Source organism: Cupressus sempervirens, chromosome 9 (genome assembly GCF_028749045.1).
Source record: "Cupressus sempervirens isolate cs-2001-9-10 chromosome 9, ASM2874904v1, whole genome shotgun sequence".
Classification (NCBI taxonomy): domain Eukaryota; kingdom Viridiplantae; phylum Streptophyta; class Pinopsida; order Cupressales; family Cupressaceae; genus Cupressus; species Cupressus sempervirens.
This window is the reverse complement of record NC_143126.1, coordinates 498872297-498895460: the sequence shown is the minus strand read 5'-3', so window position 1 is coordinate 498895460 and position 23164 is coordinate 498872297. Positions and strand designations below refer to the sequence as shown.

Sequence of the window (23164 nt, the reverse complement as noted above, 5' to 3'; positions counted from 1 at the left end):
TTTGACTTTTTAGTCAATGTACCGGCGGCACCTTGTGCGCACCCCTGCACTCGGATGCACCTGCGTCCCAGTGTCCCACTCGGGTGCTCGTGCGGTGTGGCCACGCTTTTTGAGCCAGTGGGGGTACTCAGGTGCGTGGCACACCTGCATCGGGGATTTACGCGCACCTGGTGCTTCATGATTTTGACTGTTGAGAAGGCACTCTCTATAGCCACTTGACATTTTCAGCCACGTATATTATCTCCTTATTAACCAATCATGATGGGTCCACCTTTCCAACGTGGCCACCTACTGATCGTGGAGGTTCTACGCTTTCAATTTTACTTTATTTCCCTTGTTTAAATTAGTCTTTTTAAAATCTATTCTTCATATCTTGAGTTGACCATGACTATGGAATTTCTCCAACATCACTTTGACAATAAACCTAATAACATGTGCTATTTTCTAAATATGTATTATGATCAGGGGCAGATATGGAGGGGCGTGTCTTCGACACCCCTTCTTTCTTGGTATGACCTGATAGAATTTTTTCTCATCTGATTCCTCGTGGCGATCTCCTCGAACACAATTATTCATTTTATCGGGTGACTAAGCAATGAGTCAAACCTACGTGTGATTCTTTACCCATGATCATGGTAAGAAGCATTTCTTTCTAACTTACTGATCTTCGTTGTTATTTCTCCGTTAGATTGATTGGCGACCAAGATAAGAAAGTTCATTGTTCTCTTTTCGCTGTGTCGTGTATTTTGCTAGGGTTAGACTTGACGCTGCTTTTAATGCCACTTGTGTTTCTGTGCTCGCTTTCATTGCATATATGGTAATCGATGTTAACATTGATTTAGCCAGTACGTGCTTGGAATAATTGGTCTCTCTGGTTCGTAATTACAAAGCATTGTGAGTCATTCTCAGAGTTTTGCATTTAACCTTCATTCTTTTCCTTTCGTGGCTTACACTTTTAATTTTGCTTCTTTGATAATCGCTTTGAAGTTTCCTTCTATTCAATACTTTTGTTTGCTTTTGTTTCCTCTAGCAATTGTCACTTGATGATGTAGGTATTAATGATGCCAAAGAGCGCGTTCTCTATCTAGATATGTGCTTTCCTCTATATCCCCATATCTTAAATGTTGCTCTTGTATACCTTATTTGTGTCTCCCCTACTATTGGTGACAACTTCTTGCCGCCGACTCTATATCTCTCACTGAATCACTTACCCTATGCTCCTCATGATCTACAGAGATAGTTGTCAACTTCATATTGATGCATATCGTCAATTCAGACATAAAAAATCGCTGCCTCTTTTCGTATCTAATTCGTTCTTATATTCTTTTGATTATTTCTTCCAACCTAGCTTTGATACCATGTTTAAGATCATAGGTTTTGGATATGCTGTAATTTATAACTGGACTTGTAGGTTTTATGTGTATTTCAAGTTACCTCCTCAAAGCACATGTATATGATTTAAAGAGGCATGTCTCTACGCATGTCCTTGTAGAGACATGTCTCTACGCATGTCTCCGATGAGACATGTCTTTTTAACTTTCATTAGTTATCAATAACATTTGCTTATTGTCACAATTAAGAGTGTGATAATAACTTTTATATATATAATCAATAAAGTAAATATTTCATATATATACACAAATATCTTCAACGAGTTTTATCCAACTGAAACTACATTAACATTCAATACTTGATGATTTTGGCTTTGCTTCGCAAATAGGAGCCAAGCTTCCCTAAATAACATTTGATATCGTTACAAAAGGCACTATAAGGAGCCAATGAAAGCTAGTATGGTCCTAGGCACGGAGCTCTATTTTGTCAGTTTGTTCCTTAAAGTTAATCATAGAAGGAGGCTGCAACATAGTCCGCAATACCCGATGTAAGATAATATATGACCAAAAGGGTAGTGTATAGAGCTGCCCTACTGGCAATGTAAATAATGCTAGCTATATTGTATTATTCAATGAGTTCCTACATTTTTACCGGCCAAAACAAACACTTGGACTGTACATACAAGACAAGTTGCCAATACAAATCTGATTTCACGATGCAGATCCTATGCAACTCAATACCATGCTCATGGATCAAATTTAGGTGTTGAAATTCTAATATAGGTGCCATTCTCTTCTAATTGATCCTTTAACGGATTCTGGGATGATTGTTGCTCCATGTTGCAATCCACGATGCCTTTGCAAAAAAATCTACTCTAAAACTTCATGCTCAGATTTGCCAAATTCCACAATTTGTAACAAGACCTTAACTTTTTCTTTTGCTTTTATTTTTATTGATGCCGGGGTCAAGTTGTTGAGAAGCTTCACTCAACAAATGATGAGCAAATGAGAGGCCATACACAATCTTTGAGTTAGAGTTAGTGCTTTTGAAGGGCTACAAATAATATTCAACAGAGATTTGTAGCATTGGTGCCAACACTAGCTATTTTCTTCTACACTTAACTGTCCCCACACTTGCAAAATATACATAGTTTTCCTATTTGACATCGCCAAAATCCTTTCCTAGTCTAATGGCTCAATGTATGGCCTTTCATGTCATTATCAACAAATTATAGGCACAAAATTGGTTTAGCTCTGATATAATATTAGAAATATGGACAGAGACTTACACTTATTCCACACCTTATGTAATATGCATTTATTAGAGCTTTTGGATTATACATTATAGTAAACTCCCTAAAAACTTATCTAAATATATTGAATTGTTTTAGCAACTCATTAGATAATAACAACCAATTACTATGACACCTAGAATAAATGAGTGAGTTGTTGCCATAACTCACTTTTGTCATAACATAACACATACTATTATACATTAAGTTGTCGATTCGGGTTCAAGAATTCGATTCGTGGAACTAGTTTTTGTCCATTATCATTTATTACATCCCAAATTTTGACCTAATTTTAAATTTGTTTATAGCTGTTGGATTTAACGGGTTTTTCTTTCATAATCATGTGAAGGAGGTAGTTATTTATATCCATTGTATTAACTGTTAATGAAGATGGTCGTTAACCATTATTTGTTATATGATGTTTAGCAGTTGCTTGATTTTGGAATTATGGTTAATAATTAAAGTCCTTAAAATGTTTATATGGAAAATATTATGAAACTTGTTATTATGGTGGGAAGTGTTTCACGGGTGATTGCAGGAGAAGATGAAGGGGGGAAGCATTGCTAAACGGGATCAACGTAATGAGATACTAGCTTAGTCTAGTCAATAGAATTGACAGGTATGACCTTAAACTTCTTTGGTAAGGACCTAACGACTTGAACTTCAGGATACATCTGTAGGACCCGCATGAGCTATTAAATAAACAATTTAAAACATAAAATAAATAAATAAAAATATAATACGTACCTCGAAGGATTTTAAATGATCTTTCACCATATTATTATAATATATACCTATGTACGTACACATAGATATAAAAATGAAATGACACCATAATATTATTTTCTTATAATAAAATGATGCAACCTAACCAATATATCTATGTGTACGTAGATAAATATAAACCATAATATTTTTCGAATTATAACCTTCAAATCTTCTTCCATCCTTTTGTTCTTCTTTTGTTTAAAAACCGATTTAACACTTGGCATTTAATTGTCGTTCAAAGAGCCAAGATAATTTTTTATGTTATAGAAGCCAAGAGTCACATTTTTTTTAATATAGAAGTCGAGAGTGAGAGGCTGATATATCTTTTTCAAGCAACCGACTATCTTTCTCAAGAGACCGACTCTCTCTCATTTCCGACTTTCATTCATAAGTCGATAATTTGCAAATATCATTTGAAAATCATTGCCGCCCATAGCATTCCAAGATTTTTTTTTTTTATAGTCTTGTTTGCAGAAGACGTGATACATTTATACATTGGATTTTTGCACCTGAAGAACGTTCGTGGAGGGGCTGAATCATAGGGGCAGCTAGGCTCAAACTTTTTCTCTTTTCCAGAATAGTCTCAGGTTATGTAATCAACCATGTTCCAAGCTTTGCTGAATATTTTCATGTCAGTTGCTACTATTTTTCCGACTTCCATAACAGCTAGACTGTAGATGTAATCATCATAGATATTATCAGATAGAACCTCTTGAGAAAAGAGATATTTAAATGCAATAAATCCTGATTTAAATATACCATATGGAAATCAGAATTCAATAATATTTCAGCTAGTCTTAAAGAACATATTCTTTCAAGTCACAGTTTGTGATAAGATATATTATTCAATGAATCCTTTTAGAATTAATGAACATAGTAGATTGCTCAAAATTTTCAAGCACCTGGGACTCACTGGTTGTATAGCCATGTAAAGGTGAGATGAAATTTGCAAGAACACGAAAGTGGAATCAGATATGATTAAATAAATTAAATAATCTTACTAAATAGCTCATGCTCGTCCTTATTAATGTTTCTTGTTGATAAGTCTAGCGGTGGTGATTGGGTCATTGAACCCATCAGAAAACCTTGGCCAAGGTAGTTTAAAGGCATGTTTGCCATCTATTGATTACTTGATGTTAGTGGTGCCAGTTATGCAAACATGTTCGTCCATAACTGTGTGGACATTCTAAACATCAGAATGCTTAGGTCGCTGGACTAAGAGTATCCCAAGCTGATCTTGGGGTAGGGAGGGCTTTTCTAATTTAATAGATTGTGTGGAGATAAGTATGGTTCGAGGTTGGGAGGTTAAGTGTAAGTCAATGCTTCTCCTCTTACCGAAAGCCGAGGTTTGCACAACTAGCTAAAGACCCACCAGATAATACTTGTATGTTTCTCTTCTTCTTTCCATGATAAGCATTCACTTGTATATAGAAAAAGATAGTTAATTGTTATGATAGTTATTGTTAAATACAATTATTTTCAGTTAATTGTTAAACTAGTTGTTTCAATTGATCATAGATACAGTTATTTTCAGTTAATCGTTAAACTAGTTATTTTAGTTGATCATTGATAGAGATATTTTCAGTTAATCGTTAATCTAGGTTCTTCAGTTGATTATTGATATGGTTATCACAGTTGAACAGGGTTATTTTAGTTAATCGTTGATAGTTAAAACAGTTTATGTCATATGAAAAGGAATTTAGTTATCTATGCAATGAACGTTGAGAAAATCTCTTTATAAACTATCTTTTTTTTTGTTATAAAAAAAATTTGTTACATCATTTGTAAGGATTCGTGTATGCGTGTGTGTGTATATATGCATTATATATTCAAAAAATCAAGAGAAATATACATAATTATAAATCTAAATCATTTCACAATATGAATCTATGATGCTTGATCATTGATCAATGCCAAATGTCAAAGATAAACTTTATCATTCTGATTCAGAACAAAATCATCACATTGAATTATTGAATTTCAAAATGAAAATTCAAAATATACTTATAGTTTATTAATGTTTGGAAAATGATTCAATATTCATGAATTATGAAAGTGTTCATCAATCATCAAATGTATTGTCAAAAAAATGCGGATCATTGGGTTCTTGAGTAGTTGCAAGTAATAGATCATTATCATCATTGGAACCAAAACTAGTTCCACTAGCACCAGAGGGTGTTATGTCATCCTCAATTGTATCCACATCAAGTAAAGTGGCTCTAGCAAGACCCTAAATACTCATATCCAAGTCAACGGACTCGGGTACCATATCCCAATGCTTCTCTAACCCCTTATTGTATTTTGGATCCTTGTGTGCTAGGATGCACAAGTTGTTGTGAACAAAAATCAAGTCTTTTGCTTTTTTTTGAACCTGATTGATTATGCATCACTGAGTGGATAAAGGAGTATGTACTTTAATTCCACTCAATGAGAGAAGAGCTCACAACCTAGAGAGAACAAAGAAAATTAAAATACAAGATAAATTCAAGAGTGTTAAATGTTAAATTGTACATTTCAAGTGGCCAAAAAAAAGGAAAATACTTAATTACAGGAGGCAGGAGGTACATATAATCTTGGCCATGAAGGTACCACCATGTAATACCATCCATTATTCTTTGGTCATTCAAAATGATAGGGTTTGCATCTTTTCCTGAGATAAATAATCCAAATTTTGCCCCCACCTTTGGATCGTTGAAGATCCTACTAAATGCCCTCTTATACCCAATAGCAACCTCAACATCTCTATATGGTGCCACGCTACCTCGAATAGCAAGTATCTTTTGGCTATAATACTTGGGAGATAGAGCATAAGCGAGGAGATGAAAATGTGTAGTCATCTTGTTCTAGCGGTGAAGAACAATTGCTTCCACCTTTTGTATAAGGTGTCCTCAGGACCATTCTCTCTCCTTTGTATGACTTGGAATATCAAATAATGTTTATGTAAGTTATCTTGATGTAATTTATGTTAATAAAAAACTTAGATATCTCTCAATTAACAAGGATAAAGGATTGTATTATATCTTACCAACTTTACTTTCTCTAGCATGTTGTCCATGACATCATAGATGTTCCTCAAACATAGTTTATTAGTGTTGGCAAACCAAAGCATAAACATAATAGGCTTGTGAATTCTAATACGTAATCCACATGAGCCTACCAATCATCATCCAATATCATTGTCTTCACCTTTTGGGCCCTTGCTATATTGGGTTGCTTCCAAATGTCCCATTGGTTTCTAATAAACATTTGTGACAATGTATCTCTTACCCTCACAAGTTGTTTAAGGACGATTGTGTGTGATGCATATCGGATTTCAGCCATCAAAAAACATGTTAGTAGTAAGTTAGTAACACATTTAATTATGTAAAACATGACATAAAATGATACATAGTAAATGAAATCAAATAAATTAAATTTTAAAATTTACCTTCAATAATTCCAATTTGGATAAAGTTATGAAAATTGCTTGTGACATATTGTGGTTTGTCACAAACATTTGAATCTCCTCACCCTCATATTTCTTCTTCACCCAATCTATTTGGGTGCCAATTGCTTGCATCACCAAATTGAGGGAATGGATGGTGCACAGTGCCCAAAACATGTGGTCATATCTAGCCTCTATCAAAACACCTGCGACCTTTCAAATTTGTGCATTGTTCGTAATTACTTGGACAACATTATCACTACCCACCGCATCTATGGAATTAATGAGAATCCAGGCAATAAACTCTCCATCTTTTACTTCCCCTATAAACATTGCCCCTTTGGGGGACACAATAATAACATTGATCAAGTGATAGTTTTTGCAATCTACCCATCCATTAGGGACAATAGACACACCTATTTTGAACCCAAGAATCTCTTATTGGTTTTAGCTGGTTCTCTACATTTTTCCTCTCATTATGCAATAAGGTGGTGCACACCTTTTCATATCTAGGGCCTTGGTAACTAGAAGGTGCATTCTTTATTGCTTGCACCATCTCCCTCCATTAAGGTGATTTCACAAAGTTGTGGAACACCATTTGCATGGAGGCAACGTCCAATTTTTTCATCAGCAATATCTTACAACTCATTTTGGAATGCCTTATCTAATGGGCCTCTCTTGCAGGTCATTTGTGGTTCTTCTACTTCATCGTTGTCTCTAGAAGGCACAGGCAAGAAGGGATGTCTAGAGGCTTGTTGAGTGGGTGGTGTTGTTTTTGTTTCTCAGAATAAGTACTTTGTTTCCCTTGTGTAATTAAGTTGTCAACATGTTCTTGTTCTTTTACAAATGTTGCTATTTACCTACGTGGCAGCACCTTCTTATTTGGCCTCTCACACATATTAATCCCTCTATCCCCAGGGCCCAAAAAATGAAGTTCGACTCGGAAGTAGGAGCTTCTATATTGTACATTGCAAGAATTACATTTCCAAATAACTTCCTCACCTCCAACACATTGAGAAATTCTTTTAGTGTGTCTCATGAAAGGAGACCCTTTATCAATTTTAAATTGTTGAGTTCCCTCCCACCCATTGAGCTTTGACTACTCATTGTTGCAATCAATAACAAAAATGAAAAAAAAAAACATACTTCAAAACTCCTACAAAAACATGGAAAAAATTTGAAACTTTTCAAGAACTTAAAAAAATCCATAAAGAAACTAAAGAATATAGTTGAAATGCATACCTTCAACACTCAATCTGCCTTTAGGACGGTATTTGTCACTCCACAGTCGATCTCCTTCGAATTTAATCACCCACCTCAAACTTGCAAGATGGAGAGACCAAAATGAGAGAGAAAATGAGGGATGAAATGTGTTGTGAAGACCAAATAAGTTGAAATGTGTTGTTTGAGGGTTAGAGCAAAATAAAGTTAAACAATTAAAAAATAGCTTTTTCCAAGTTTTGGGGGTTTGTGGGGATTGTTGTTCAGTCCAGGCCGGATCTGTGTAGGGTCCAGATTTGATATTGTGGGTCCACTCGGATTCATGATACGCGGATCCGAGCAGACTCACGGTCAAATTTGGATCCTGTGCGGACCCAAGATGTACCAGAGATAGAATTGTACCAACCATTTCCCCACTAATGTCAGATTCTTGTCAAGCCTTAGGGGAAAACCCTGTTTCGCATAAACGAGAACCAGTTACCAAAAGGGTGCCCTACCATTCTATAGGTGCACCGGCTTGCGAATCCAAATCTGGTCCGGACCTGAATCCAATTTGCGGGTCAATTACACGAATCCTATTACGTAGATTATACTTATTTTATGCATCCTATGATGCAATATTCCTAACAGCCTCATCAAAATTAAATTTCACCCATTCCAATAGTGGAGGGTTCCAGCAAACTTCTTTCCTATTAATCTTTTTAGACAATGATAATGACCCATTAGTGGAGGCTTGAGGAGACCCCGAGTTTTCAAAATATGGCTGTCCCATAAAGCGAAAACTTTCTTATGGTTTGGATTTTTTATTAATAACATGGGTAACTCTAAGATGGATTGCACAATCTTAATCTGAACTTGCTGCAAACTTGATTTCTTCTTCTTTAAAATTCTGTTATTTATCAAGACAGATGTGCCATATGATAATGGATGGACTCAAAGTCCAAAGATCGGAAAAAGTATCAAGAGGGCCAACACTGGAGTTGTTTTAGTTAGGAGCAATGAAAAGAGCCCTACCAAAATAGTCTACTTTGAAGCCAATGCAATGGAGAAGTAGGTGTTCTGTACTCTTAAAATATTTTACACACATGATACAAGGAAAGAGAGGAGTAATTTCCAATCTATCTGTTCTAATCCACATGAGAATCGTATCCTTTAAGGCTTACCAAGCAAAAGCTCCAGCTTCTGGGAGACAATTTAAATAGTAACAAAAATCTGAAGGCCAATTGTTTATCACCCCCGCTGTCATTAGGGTCTTTACCATCTTTACATTAAAAGCACTGACTTGGATTTTGTCCAAATGATTTCATTATCTGAACTTGAATAAAAAATCTCTCTTATTTAACTCCTCAAAAAATGATATTTTCATGTGATTGGGAAGTGGCAAAGAATCCAAAGATCTCCAATAGACTTTATGGATAAAATCATAAAAGATTAATGATCAAATTTGAAATATCTTTAACTTAAGATGCCCAAATGTGTTTAAGAATCAACTAAACAAACCTCCAATAATCTAAATTATGAATATGCCTATGCCCATTCCAAGCATCTTCCCACAAATTTGCAATAACCCAAGAAAGGTGGGGAAGAGTAACATGTCTGCAAGAAGAAATCAAATTATTATTTAAAGATCCTTTAGGCAAGTTCAGAGTGAAGATTCTTTCCCTAGCAACATAATCTAAGTATTTGTGTTTCATGATCTTAGACCATTATGCATCTGGATTTGCATAAATCGAACAAAACATATTAGCACCTGTTGGCTATTTTTGCCACCATTAGCCCATCATAGATAACTGATTTGAGACACTTCTATCATGGGCTAAAACTGTCATACGGGAAAGGCCAACATGTGTTTATCAGCAATTGTTGCTAACTCGTCGTGCTATCCAAAGTTTTGTTGCTAATATGTTATGTTATATCCCCTTGTAGTTGCCGAACACCCCTGCAGTGTTACCTAATGTTTTCCATGTTAGTGTTTGGGGATAAGATGATGGTAGGTGCAGATAAGTAGGTACCCCATGTCCCAATGGTGCATTCACACTAAGGATGTGTTTTCAGTGCAGGCTTATGGGAAAACCAAATGAAACATTGCCACAGGGTTTACATGTTCCCTTATGCGTTGCAGGAAATAAGAACAAATTTGCATCGATGTCTTCTTTTGCCAGCGACCCAATTTAACTTTTAATGACTGACGTGGCCGAGGACTGAAAATTCTATGCTGAACTACTTTTGGCCCTATAACTGCCATCCAATGCTGCCCCCTGCTGATTTACTACTTGCAGAAGTGCTGTTCTTTTTTAACAAGGGCACAAACCACTCCATATCTGTGTTACAAAACTGACTGCAGGGTATGGGCTGTCCCATCTATCTATTGGATACATTCTTATTTGGCCCGATTCTGTTAAATTCATGGCTCAAGTTGTACATGCAGATATCAGATTTGATCTGATTCTTTTTTTTTGTCACTTTTGTATCCAAACTCCAGTTTGGTTGGGGTTTGAACTCGTTGCAAAATCTGAGTCATGCCTGATCTATAAAGACAATTTTAGCATAATTTCTGAGTGGTTCTCCTTCTGGTTCTCTTGCAGTGGCTATGCTCTGCAATTATAATCTTGCTTTTGCCATATATCAATGAACTCTCTGTTTTTGCCTTTTCTTACATTCAGCTATCTTGTGCATATCCTCATTGCCAAAAGTTGGATGCTTCTTTTCAGTGTCCTTAGCTTGTATGCTGTGTTAATTTGTTTGTAGTTGTTGCCTTGTGAATGTCTTTCCTTGCAACATCTGCTAAGTTTTAACCTTCATCTATGTTCTTGGGATAGAACAGGATTAGAAAGTGTGTATGTTAGGTTGTTCTTATTTATGCTATGTGCAGCTGTTGGCAGGGAGCAACCGTGTTTCAATATGGTACATCACCGCTTTACTTGTTTCCAATCTTTCCGCTAGTTTCCCTGAAAGTTGTTATTTTATGTAGAATAGGTGCACCCTGAAAAGAAGGAAAGCCGGCCTTCTCTAGAGATTCAATCTCACATGCACAAGGTCCCACACTTGGAGGCTGATTCAATGTTTCACAAGGTTGCTTGCGGGTAATGTCTCAAGCATAGGCACAAACTTTTGTGACAACATCACCCAAAGCTTTATTTTGCAGATTCAAATTTATGACATGCAACTAGTGGGATCTTACCTTTTCTTCTTAAGTTTTCCATCAAAGAAAAGACCATAACATATTTTGCAGATCTGATAATTCATTTTTAGGTGTTTTGAGAACTGACATGAGATAAATATAGATGGCACTGAGAATACTGTTGATGTCAGTTTTGTACCACTACATAACATGTAGCAATTGAACACTTGATATGGGATATCAAATATGCAATTCCCTTTGGGTTCTTGCTTACACTAACATCTACCATTCTAAAACACTTATTTCTGCCCCTTCGTTCTAAGTGATATGGACTACCTTTATCGATCTCCAATCTTCTTTCTATTGATGAAATCTAGCTTATTTCTGCCTCGCCAAGTCCTATCTCTACACTTATCAATCTCCAACCTTCAACCTAGGGATGGGACTACCACTTATTTCTGCCTCACCAAGTGTCTTATCATGAGATCTACACTTATCTCTCCAAACTTCAACCTATCAATAGGATGATGAAATGGTGGATGATGAATGCAAGAAGAACATAAGAGAAATGAAACCAAGCGAGAGCAAGGAGTGGAATCCGCCTTTAAACCAATCTTCACCTCTAGAATGAGTAGAATTTTACCTTAATTTTGTCTTTTACCAATAATTGGGTCTTCTTCAAGAGAAAATCATCCATGCTTGAGTAGAATTTCAGATCTGTCCTAAAATCGCCTAGGGTAGATACTTTAGATACACTCCAAAATTGCCCAAATTGAAAGAAGGAAAAGTCGCCAAGCAAGGAGAAAAATCTGCCTTAGAAGAAAAATCGCCTAAACACTAAAAGCTGCCCCTCTTTAGAAAATTCGCTCAACATGGAGGAGGAGATGAGATGGAATGAGAAATGAAAGAGGGGGGAGCTTCTCTTATACCACAATCATCTTGCTCCCTCAAGCTGGCTGACTAGACCTATAGGAGAGAAAAATTAAATTAGTGTTTTAATAATGGCCCAACTTTAAATGCCATGCTAAAATTAATTTTGCCCATAGTGAAATTTGCTTATTTAATTGCCGGTTGTGATCAAAAATTGCAAAATACAATTAAGAAAGCCTTGGAGATGTTAAAATTTTCATTTAATAACAATTTGGTAGTTAAAATATCATTAAAATCAACTCTAGCAAGCCAAAATCGATTTTCAATTTTAATTTACCAACCTCTTTCAACATTTAAAAATATTCTAGGCAATATTTAATGAAATTTTGCAATTTTAATCCATTTTTAATTTTCCAATGCAATTTTAATTTATAACCAAAATAATCATTTTTCTAGCATCCAAAATTGATTTTCCAATTTTTTATTTCACAATCAAAAAATTTCTTTTTCACCGAAAAATTCAAGATTTTCCAAAACAATTAAATCCAAAAAATGTCATTTTGAAAATGCTCAAGTCTATACAATTATTTCCAATTTCCAAAATCCGTGTAAGTCCAAAATTTTGCAAATTTATCCTGCCGAATATTGTTCTAACAATCAAAAAATATTGTCTTTGAAATTTGTTTGGCCTAAGGATAAAAGTACTTGCTCTGGAAAATCAAGTCTCGCATTGGGTGAGAAAGACAAATCACATCCCTCTTGGCCCGAAGGCGTCCAAAGTGTAAAATTTTCAAATCGAAAACTTTTGGACAACTCCGAAAAACTTGCTAAGGCAATTGAAAAAATTCCAAAAATCCCTAAAAATTGCCAAGGCTCACCCGAAAAAGGGGGTCCCCAAAATGTTGGGGTGATGATGTGAGAACCTCACAACAAATACTTTGAAGCATAGTGATTTTTCCTTGTAGATTTAACCATTTTCTTTTCGAAGAAAGATTTTTTTTAGAGATTGCAGAGGTGATGTTTCCCCAAAATGAATTTTCCCAAGAAGAAAGGAAATCCAAGATGCAAGGTTAATAGTTTGGAAGTAAAACCCCCTAAAGATTTAAGTTCTCTTCCAAACACAAGAAGGCATATTTTAGATCTATTATTTCTTTATTTATATTTGTTGATTACTTGACCTGAGGCAGCCAAATAGTTTGACACTATATGTTTGATAACTCTAGTCTCTATAGTAGCTCTACCAAACAGGCGTGTGTTGTCTGCAAATGGGCAATGAGTAAAAGGATCCCCTTCCAAAGATTTTGGAAATTTTCTGCGTGAATGGATCTATATAGCCCCTTAGCCATCAAGACAAAGAAGAAAAGTTGATAGAGGATCCCCTTGCTGAATACCCTACAGAGTGCCATTTAAAAGATCACCAGTTACATGTTTTTCTCTGTATCATCTCTATATTACATGTTTTTCTTTGTATCATCTCTATATTCTCTATGACTGCAATGGTGTGAGATGATGCGACATTTGACCGTAGGGACAAAAAGGAGGATTGTAATGGCACAAGATGATGCCATATGTGACTGTAAGAAGAAAAAGGAGGATTGTGGTGATGTGAGATGATGCCGCGTTTCACCTTTGTGGGTGAGTGTGGAGGAAAGAAGGATTGTGACAATGGAAGATGTTTGTTTTTGTCAGCTTTGCTTGAGTATGCGAGAGAGGAGAGGAGGCCAATCATGTTTGCGATATAGGGATAAGCTGACGTGTGTCTGTGAGTTCCAACTTGGATTAGGATGCCGACTGCTATAGGGACCATAATCGATGAGTTGTAAAGCTTGACCATTCTTGATTGGCAGATTATTATTGATGAAGCATGCCCTTCAGCTTGAAATATTTAAAACTGGTCAAGGCTCATATTACCATCGATTCTGCTTACAAAATTCAAGGTCAATGACTGATATTGAAATGCTGACTGGAGGGTTTAATGGATGATTTCTTAATTTCTCTTGACCAATTTGCTGCACATTAATACAATGAATTCAATCTATCGAAGGCTGACTTCTTTATGAAATGAAAACCTGTAAATGAAGACAGTTTTCAGGCAGTTGGGACAATTGTTTGTGTATGTTCTTTGCAGTGTGCAAACTGTTCCATTATATGAAGTAGAGTAGAAGGAAGCAGATGTATTAAAAGCAATTTTAGACTGGGTAAGTGCAGCACTAATGTGAAACAGAGAAACACGAATATAATCTGAATCACAGCAGAGCTATGAGAAGATTTCAGTTGTTCATTGGAAGGTGTTTTCTCGTAGAAGAGGTTGGTGCCTCCTAATAAAAGAGATTGGTGTGTCTTGCTAAGTTGGCACTCAGTTGTGTCGTTTGGCGTTTCTAGTAGGTTGGTAACTGCAAATATTAAAAGTGGAGATTGATGTCTGTAGTGGGTTGTTGCCTACAAATATTGTAAGATCATTATATCACTTTTTGTGATGCTAGTTGGGGTTTTCTCTCGAAACACAGTTTCCATGTGAATTTGGTGTTCTCTTTTATGTGAATGTTGTATGTTTTTTAGTTAGTGTTATCAGATTTCCACAATCCGTTAAATACAAACAAGAGCTTCCAGTTTTGATTGTGTATTTTTAGCATTAACATTTCAGATCATACTCCATTATCCGTCATCAGGATGTGAAAGAGTGCAAGAGGTGCAAGAATAAAGAAGCAGACAAGGACCAACTCAAGAGATATATGGAGGGAGAGGAAGTTGGGAGCACACAAATTGAGCAGGATAGGCCTTGCAACAAGTCAAGAAATAAAAAGCCTCGATCAAGACGGAAACAAAGAGAAGGATTGAAATGACAAAAATTGAAAAACATATGGAAAAAGTAGGATAAAATAAAAAATCAATTAGAATATTAAAAATGAAAATAAGAATAAAAGGGAACAAATAACAAGAAAATGAAGAGCAGGCCAAAATAACACAAGCCCCATGAGCCAATATACCTACAAGCTTATGTAAAGGCAAACACATAACAACCTTAATGCATATATGTAAATATACTTAAGAAAAGCAAGAAAAAATAATTCGAAAGCAAAAATTTGTATTAGACACACACACACACACATATGCACACACAAATTAATGGCTATGTGTTTTTATATATAAATATATACATAAGTATGTATGCATGAGTATATATGTAAATTAATATAGTTTTATACTCATACATATTAATGCATTGGTTCTTGATATACACACACACACATATACACACATTTACGTAGATACATATGCAAAAATATCTAAATATAAGCGAACAAAGCTAAAGAAGAAATTGCTACAGCTCTAGCTTAAGACGAAGAGCAAAGAGACTAAGGAGCATGAAGTAAAAGATAAACATTAATGCAAAAGGAATAAAAATCAGCACAAAAGCGACCAAGAACCATACCGAAATCACAGCAAAAGTATGCAACCTCAAAGCACACCCAAAGATGCAACAGGAAGGAAGGGTCACGGCGGTCATGGGGGAGGCAGGCTAGGACCACCGATGGAGCTGAGGGGAGAGCCAGGGACAACAAACTAAAAGAGTGGGAAAGGCTGAGGAGTGGGACGAGGAGGAAAACGAAACAAGAGGGAAAAATCAACCAACTCTAAGGACAATGGCAATTATCAAGAGCGGATAATAAAGGCTGCCAAGAGAGGCTTAAGGACCACCCATTCTCACGATTGAGATTGATGGGGTGGTGGTTAATTTTGATGGTTGTATATATAGTGTACTTAGATAATTTTTATATATATATGTGCATTTGTTTGTGTGTATATATATTCATACACATGTATTTATAATAAATTTTTGTTATTGGCATATTTTTTCTTGCTTTTCTTAAGTATATTTAGTATTAACATATGTGCATAAAGGCTGTTATGCATTTTCTTTTATGTAAGTTTGTAGGTATATCAGGTTATAGGGCTTGTGTTCTTTTGGCTTACTCTTCCTCATTTGCTTGTTATTTGTTCCATTCAAATCTTATTATCATTTTTATTATTTTATTATCTAAATTGATTTTTTTTTGTTTTTTTTCTTGTTTTGTTCATTTGAGTTCTTGTCTTGATTTCTTTGTTGGTTGAGGCTTTTTATTTCAATTTGTTGCATTGTCTATCATTCTTGATTTTTGTGCTCCCCTCTCCCTATCCCTCCATATATCTATTGAGTTGGTTATTGTTTGCTTCTTACTTTTTATTTTTTGCATCTCTTGGACTCTCTTACATCCTGATGATGGATCACAGAGTGTGATCCAAAATGCTATAAATACACACACAATCAAAACTAGAAGCTCTCGCTTATATGTTTTTAGTTCTTATGGCTGTTAAGTTTTAGATAAGTAAAATTGTCTTATACCGATCGACCCCCTTCCCTTCCTCATTCGTATAATTGTGTGCAAATTATTAGCACCTCGGTGGTGCCCATTGCCACACCCTTTAAAATTCCTTTTTGATTTTCTTATGCATTTTCTGTGGGGATACCCTGAAGTTTTGGAGACGGCAAGGGAACATTAAAACAAGCAGGGTCACCAGGAATTCCTGAACAAGCCCAAAAATGTGGGACAAATCCCCCTTTTAGAGAATGTTTCGGTAAAATCTTAAAAACTTTCAAAAACTAAGCCGCTTGTATGTCTGGGTGATTTGTATTGTCACCCAATGAACAGAAGAGAAAATAGGAAAGTCGAAGCAGACATGGAGGAAACCAAATTAAATGGAAAAGTCAAAAGATCAATGGGTTCACAACAGTAGAATAAGGTTTCGAAAGACGGGCTAGTAACCCCAAGGGAGAGCAATAACTCATTTTTACTTGTTGCAGGTGGAACAGGATCAAATGTTTTTATAGAGGGACTCATTTTCCTGTTTTTGAGGTCCAGGGCTTCTAACCCTGGACTTTATTAAGAAAAAGGAAAATGATTGCGATAGGATATAATTGAAAAATAGTACTAATATTCCTCGAATATAAGTTTCTTTAATATAACTATCCAGTTGAGAACAATTCCATAAGCAATTGAGATCTGAACATGCTTGGGGTGGATAAATATTGTTCGAAATTTTCTATCCTGAAAAATAATGAATGATTGGAATTCAATCAAAGTGATTTGATTCAGTTCAGTTTTCATTCATTTATTATCTGTTCTTCCAAAATGTTTTTATCAAATAATGGGTAAATGTTTTATATCAGGCCGTTGTTTATCAATATAAATATCCAAATCAAAATGTTTTAAACATGTATCCAAAAGTCTCAAACATCGAATTATAACAGGCTACAAGCACAGCCTAAGAAACCAAGCCTTATTCTGGCTATCAAATATCCAAAGGCTCGGATTAATTTGAGCCTCTATCTCCCTCTGCTAGAGCCTAGAAATGGATCATCCAATGAATGCTTCATTTTAAAGTCAATGGTCTTAAAGACTAATATATATAATAAATTAATAATACTACTGCTTATAATAATAATTAAATATTTTAAAGCTATCAAATTAAATTTATAATTATAATACATTTTTATGTAATTTAATTTGTTTAACATATTTTTATTGTGATGACTATAGAAATACATAAATTAAATATTAGACTTATAATTTATATATATTTTAAATATTTATAATGTAATATATCATATTTAATCATGAATATCATTGTTGAATATTAAATCACAATTTTTTTTCATTAGTGAGCAAAAATTCAATTTGACAAAAAGAATTAAAAGAATGTGTTTTGTGTTTTTATTTAATTTTTAATGCCAAAAATCACCTGAATAATTTTGGGACACTTTTTTGGTTTGGGGACGTTTCAAGTGTCCCCTAGGTGTTTCGGTCAGGGGATGTTTCCTACAGTTTCCTGCTTTTGTTTTGAAATTGAGGATAGCGAGGGGACATTTCCTTTTCGTCCCACTGTCCCATAAACATTTCGGAAACAGAAGCCTGTACACTAGGGATAGGAAACACGTTTTCATGTAACATAGGTACAACTACAAACACATTTCTTTGTGCCGTTACACTAAATTATATTTTCTATATCCTGTACACCTGCACAACTGATATGTGTCATGGTATAAGTATCTCTGTATGTTTGTTTTTCATCAAGAAAACAGTACAAGGCTTGACTATGCTTATTTCTCTTTTGTGAATATATACTCTTAAAATGGGGATATTGAACTACTGAACGACTCCCATGAGTAGTTGGTATTGTTTTCCTTTGCAATTGCTGACATTAGGCAAAGTGCATTGCTCTTCATTGACTTTAGTTGTAGGTTTGGTTGCTTCTCTAATTGTTTTCATGGTTCTGGTGAATGTTTTAAATTATATTTAGAGTAATTATGGTTTGTTTAAGAAACATTTATATCTCTTTGGCTTGGGTAATTTACTTTCACATTCCTCAATAACATTTTATTTAAGAGCATGTGTGATGCACGTGCCTTTTTTTCTCATTTTCTATTGTTTAGTAGAATGTCTCATATTATGTTTATTGCATCTTGTTCATCCTACATTGACAGTAGAATGTCTCATCTTATGTTTATTGCATCTTGTTCATCCTACATTGACATGGTGCATGCACATATATGTAATTGTTTGAAACACATTGCAAATGCACATGCATATCGATTATTAGTGTTGTAAGTACTGAGGATGGAGGCTAAGCTACGTGAAAAATGCAAGTGCTTATTGGTATATAGAAACAAGGTGTTTTGATCTCAAATGGATACTACACAGGATCTTAAATAGGCATTGCCTTTTCATATATACAGTTAGAGGATGAAAATTGGCTTCGATTTGTATTAATCTAGTATACAATAAACATTATGCTTAACCATTCATTACAAATAGTCACTAGTCACATGTTTGCTTGAACTACTGAAATCATGTAACAGTGACAATACAAAAACTTTTAACTATTCAAGCTTAGTATTATGGTGTTAGCATTTTTCGTTCTCTGTCATTGTAAATATCGTGAGTTTTCTTTTGTGAAGAGTTTAGGGTAAAGGTTGGGAGAGGTAGTGAGAGACGTAGCAAGACTAGGGAATGAAATGATTGGGAAGCTCATAATTGTTTATTGGTGCTCTTTGAATGCTTATAGGAAGCCATGCTTCACTCTTCTACTTCTATGACTACTGCATTCTAATGAATGTTTTCCTTAATGCAGACCATTTTTTGAGGCTTGTGGATTTGCTGATGATGTCTTAAGCTCCACAACAATGTTTTATTCTTGCAGTACTACCAATTTAAAAGAGGGCGAGTGCATCAAATATTTTGGTCAAAAGCCTTTGTTGGTTCCTGCACCTTTGGAACCATTTTCATTGAAGAGATAATATTGTGTATTTTCCTATATAAGCTATTATCTTTATTTGCTCACAAATTAATGTCTTCTAGGTGAGAGTTGCATAATAGAATAACTGAGATTACGTATGCTACACAGTGAGCAAGTGTAGCTGATTTTGAACTTTGAATTTATGTTGAACTTTTTAGCTTTCATAGAAAAGCAGAGAAATGTATTCACAGTATACACTTTTTTTGTGTTTTACCTGCTTTTCACATGGAACTTGTATATTCATGGAAGGAGTTCAATAGTGTTATACAAATACTCTTTAATTCCATTAACAATGAGATTACAAACGGACTAGTTTAATTTTTACTGGAATAAGAGTAAACACAGATGAAACAAGCAGCTAACAATAGCAAAGCAGCAGCAAAGAAAGGCTATCGCTGCTCCTCTATACAGTTCTATCGGCTAACAACATGCAGACAGAAACAAAGAAAGACTATCGTCACTGCCCAAAGAGGAGCTAATACACTACACTCAGATCATGCAGTGGAATATAAAGGGCACACAGCCATAAAACAAAAATCAGAGTCTCAAATACACAACTTGTACTCCTGATACAGAGGACATACTGTCCACATAACAGCAAATAAACTGTCTTCAAAACTGAAATACAAAAGTTGTGTATTTCATACCTAAATCCTGCCGTCTTTGTGTGTTCCTTCCTGTTATCATTAGTTGTTCTGACATCAATGGTGGAAGAAAACTCTTTTCCTTTCGTATGCAGCCTTCAAAGACCTCATAGCTCTGAAAATCACCTCCCTTGCAGTGTAATGCACATTACCTCTTTACAAGCAAACAAAATTGTCGTCAAGTTGCTGTGCTGCCCATTGGGTAAGATCATGGCTTGAAGTTGAGACTTTAAGCATTTCACCTGGTGGAAAAAAACATCATTGGCAAGTAGAATCAGATAGTAAGAACTTCAATCTCAGGTGGCAAGAAGAGTGGGACAAGACAACCTGGTAACAGATCTTTGAATTTTTTTATATTATAATAAACCATCATGAGGGGGATAGCATATTGTGAGCTTTGAGGACCTTAGAAGAGAAGATTTACGTGTCCAAGGGAAACGAAATAGGGCATGGTTGCAAGGGATTTCCTTAATAATCTAGCACGAGGGCAGAACTAGAAACTATGTTTGCAAGTTTCGATCGTACCACAAAAAGGGCAGGATGAAGGATAGAAGAATTTAAGATAAGATCCCATAGGGAGTTTTTGCTTGGATAAGCTTCCAATGTAATGTCCCCGTTTTGGGGCATTAGGAATTCTAAAGACAAATTCCATAAAATATTAATTTTGGCTTAAGGGAGCTTAATGCCCATTAATTAAATGGGTCAGGTTATTATTATAAAGTGGGTTAAAGGTGACAAGAAGCAAAAGACAAAGGGATAGGAGAAGGAAATTGAAGGGTCACCATTTTGAGCATAAAAGAAGGATGAGGAGTCCATTTTCAGCAAGCTTGGATTTGAGATTGATTTGTTGGTTTCTCTTTGGAGAATTTTCGGAAGCTGCCCTTGTTTCAGACCCGAGGACACCAACCTTCAGGCCATTTTCTAGGTGGATTGGACATAGCCCCAATTCATCATCCATGGTGGATTCAAATTAGAATTCACATTTGAGACTACGGGTGCTTTTTAGTTTTTACTGTTTACTTCCAATCTGACTGTATTTCTGTTTTTAAGAGTGGATTCAATGTTCATTATTTGCATTGCTAATAACATCTTTCTGAGGAATTTGTCTGTGGATTTGCTGGTTATTGTTTTGTATTGCTGAAAATCATAATACAACAGAAGTTTCAGAACTTTTCTCCATGAGCATTTGTCGTTTAAATTTTAAAGTTTATTACATGTGTTATCTATTTGCATTCTGAAAATCGTTTGTGAGAAAAATTGGATATACTATCCTACTGGGATATTATAGTTGTATCAGAGCATTGAACCTGCCATCCTGTGTGGTATAATAAGAGAATTCATTAGAATCATTTCTACAGAAAGGATTATTAGATTTTTTTTTTCAGTTTTTTTTGGAGACAAATTTGCAGTGTATCGCACTTGGCTGAAAGATTAACATTGAAGGTTTTTATCTGGGTTGAGGACTAGAAATACTTTATTCAGCTTAAATATCTTTTGTAGAGATAACTAAGTTTCAATCCAATATTCTTCAGGCATATTATATTTGGGCCTCCAATACCGTATCGTTGCTATAAGAATGCAATTAAGCCTTCAGCTAGAGAAAACATACAATAATATATGTTTTATCAGAGTATCGATTTATATGTTATTGTTTGAAAATATTGTTCTAATCAGATTGACTGGATTTGTGAGATAATTCCCAATGTTGTAACTTCTTGTTGGAGACCATTTTATTAAGAAAATACTCCGTCAGATGTTACAAGGTCTATCAATGTCTAATCTTTGCATTTATAGAGTGGAGTTTTTTTGTATGTATAGTGTAAGCATCCTAAGCTTGGGAACAGTTTATTCAAAGAAGCATTGTTGAAGATGGGAGCATCTCTTGTTATGAATTTTGCCTTAAAGCTTCTCTAGGTGTTCCAATTGCTTGAGAGATTGTCGCAAACTTGTATGGAGCTGAACGTGGATTGGAAATATTCTTGCTAAGTCTTTTCAAATTTCTGCAGAGCATTTCTGGTGGTATGAAGACTGTATTTGAAGGCCAAATTGAAGGTGCAGGCCGTGAAAGATTGTGGGAAGTCCAGACGACACTGCTTAAGCAAGTCACGATAGTCTCTATGATTGGTCAGGTCTCATTTGTTGATAGCAATGAAGGTTTTGGGCATTGCTGTGCTGTTTCTTTCTGTCCATGGTCGGCAAAATCTGGGTTCAAACAAAGGGTGATGCATGAATTTTCCTGAGCAATATCAAACTTGAAGTCTTAGTAGCCATGGTGTCCCTTCATGGTGCAGATGCATTTAGCAACTCTTCAAATTCCCGATGTGTAAAAGGGAGAAAGTAATATCGAATCAATGACCTGACCTGCAAAGAGTTATATGAGAAATCATATGGAATGGGAAACAATTTGAAAATATAATGGTAAGACAAAATATTTAGCATTATCAGCAAAGGTCTATGATAACAATTCCTCTGCATCGGATAAATAAACAAGGAAGTATCATCAATGTCAACACATATATGTAGCTTGTGAATGGTATTTCAGATGATGCAGTTGTAGTCAGGTCTTGTTTTATGAGAGGAAACAGAGTCACTGCACTGTGCAAACTTGGAATTTTGTCACATTCAGAGGGACACCAAATAGTTGTCTGAGAATTCTTCCAGGCTATGCTAAAGGACTATTGTGCGACTCCAACCGGCAAAGACTGTAACGCCAAGCAACAGGAATTGCATTGGTTCAGGGTAGAACTGATAGTTTGGTAAAAGCACCAATTGTTATCATCAGAAAATAATTCAGAGCAAGATATTATATTTCTATTTGGTTTTTGCCAAGATTGTATTAGTTGAAAACAGAAGTCAGCACAAATTTTTAAGACATGATTGTCCATTTGGCTCTTGAAATCTATGAGTCGCAGAAAGTAAAGTCTGCCATTTGTCGCTTAACAATAAGAGAATATTATTTAAGTGTAACGCTTTGGGAAAGTAAGCTGGGACCTACCCCTTAAATTGCAACTTTGGCTCAAGTCCGTTGATAATTATTTATTTGGGCGTTGGACCTCAACTAAATTCTTTGGCAGAGGATATAAATATCAACACTTCAATTTTTCCTGAGCCCTATGGACGTTGGTATTTCTGCAAACTGCCAGTAAGGAGTTGTTTGC

At 35.3% G+C, this 23164-nt stretch overlaps 1 protein-coding gene across 2 annotated transcripts in view; it reads left to right on the top strand.

The window, feature by feature from the left end:
* Positions 1 to 22046, top strand: part of LOC149539513 (Acyl-CoA N-acyltransferases (NAT) superfamily protein) — a 38755-nt gene extending 16709 nt beyond the window's left edge. The window contains exon 4 of one of the 2 annotated variants that reach the window (XM_089800744.1): positions 22013 to 22046. In XM_089800744.1, the coding sequence (XP_089656870.1) occupies positions 22013 to 22031 (19 nt within the window). In that variant the 3' untranslated portion in view covers positions 22032 to 22046. Of the gene's footprint in view, positions 1 to 19197; positions 19576 to 22012 lie in introns of those variants that run through there. The other variant, XM_089800743.1, reaches the window with a different exon arrangement.
* The last annotated feature ends 1118 nt before the right edge of the window (positions 22047 to 23164 follow it).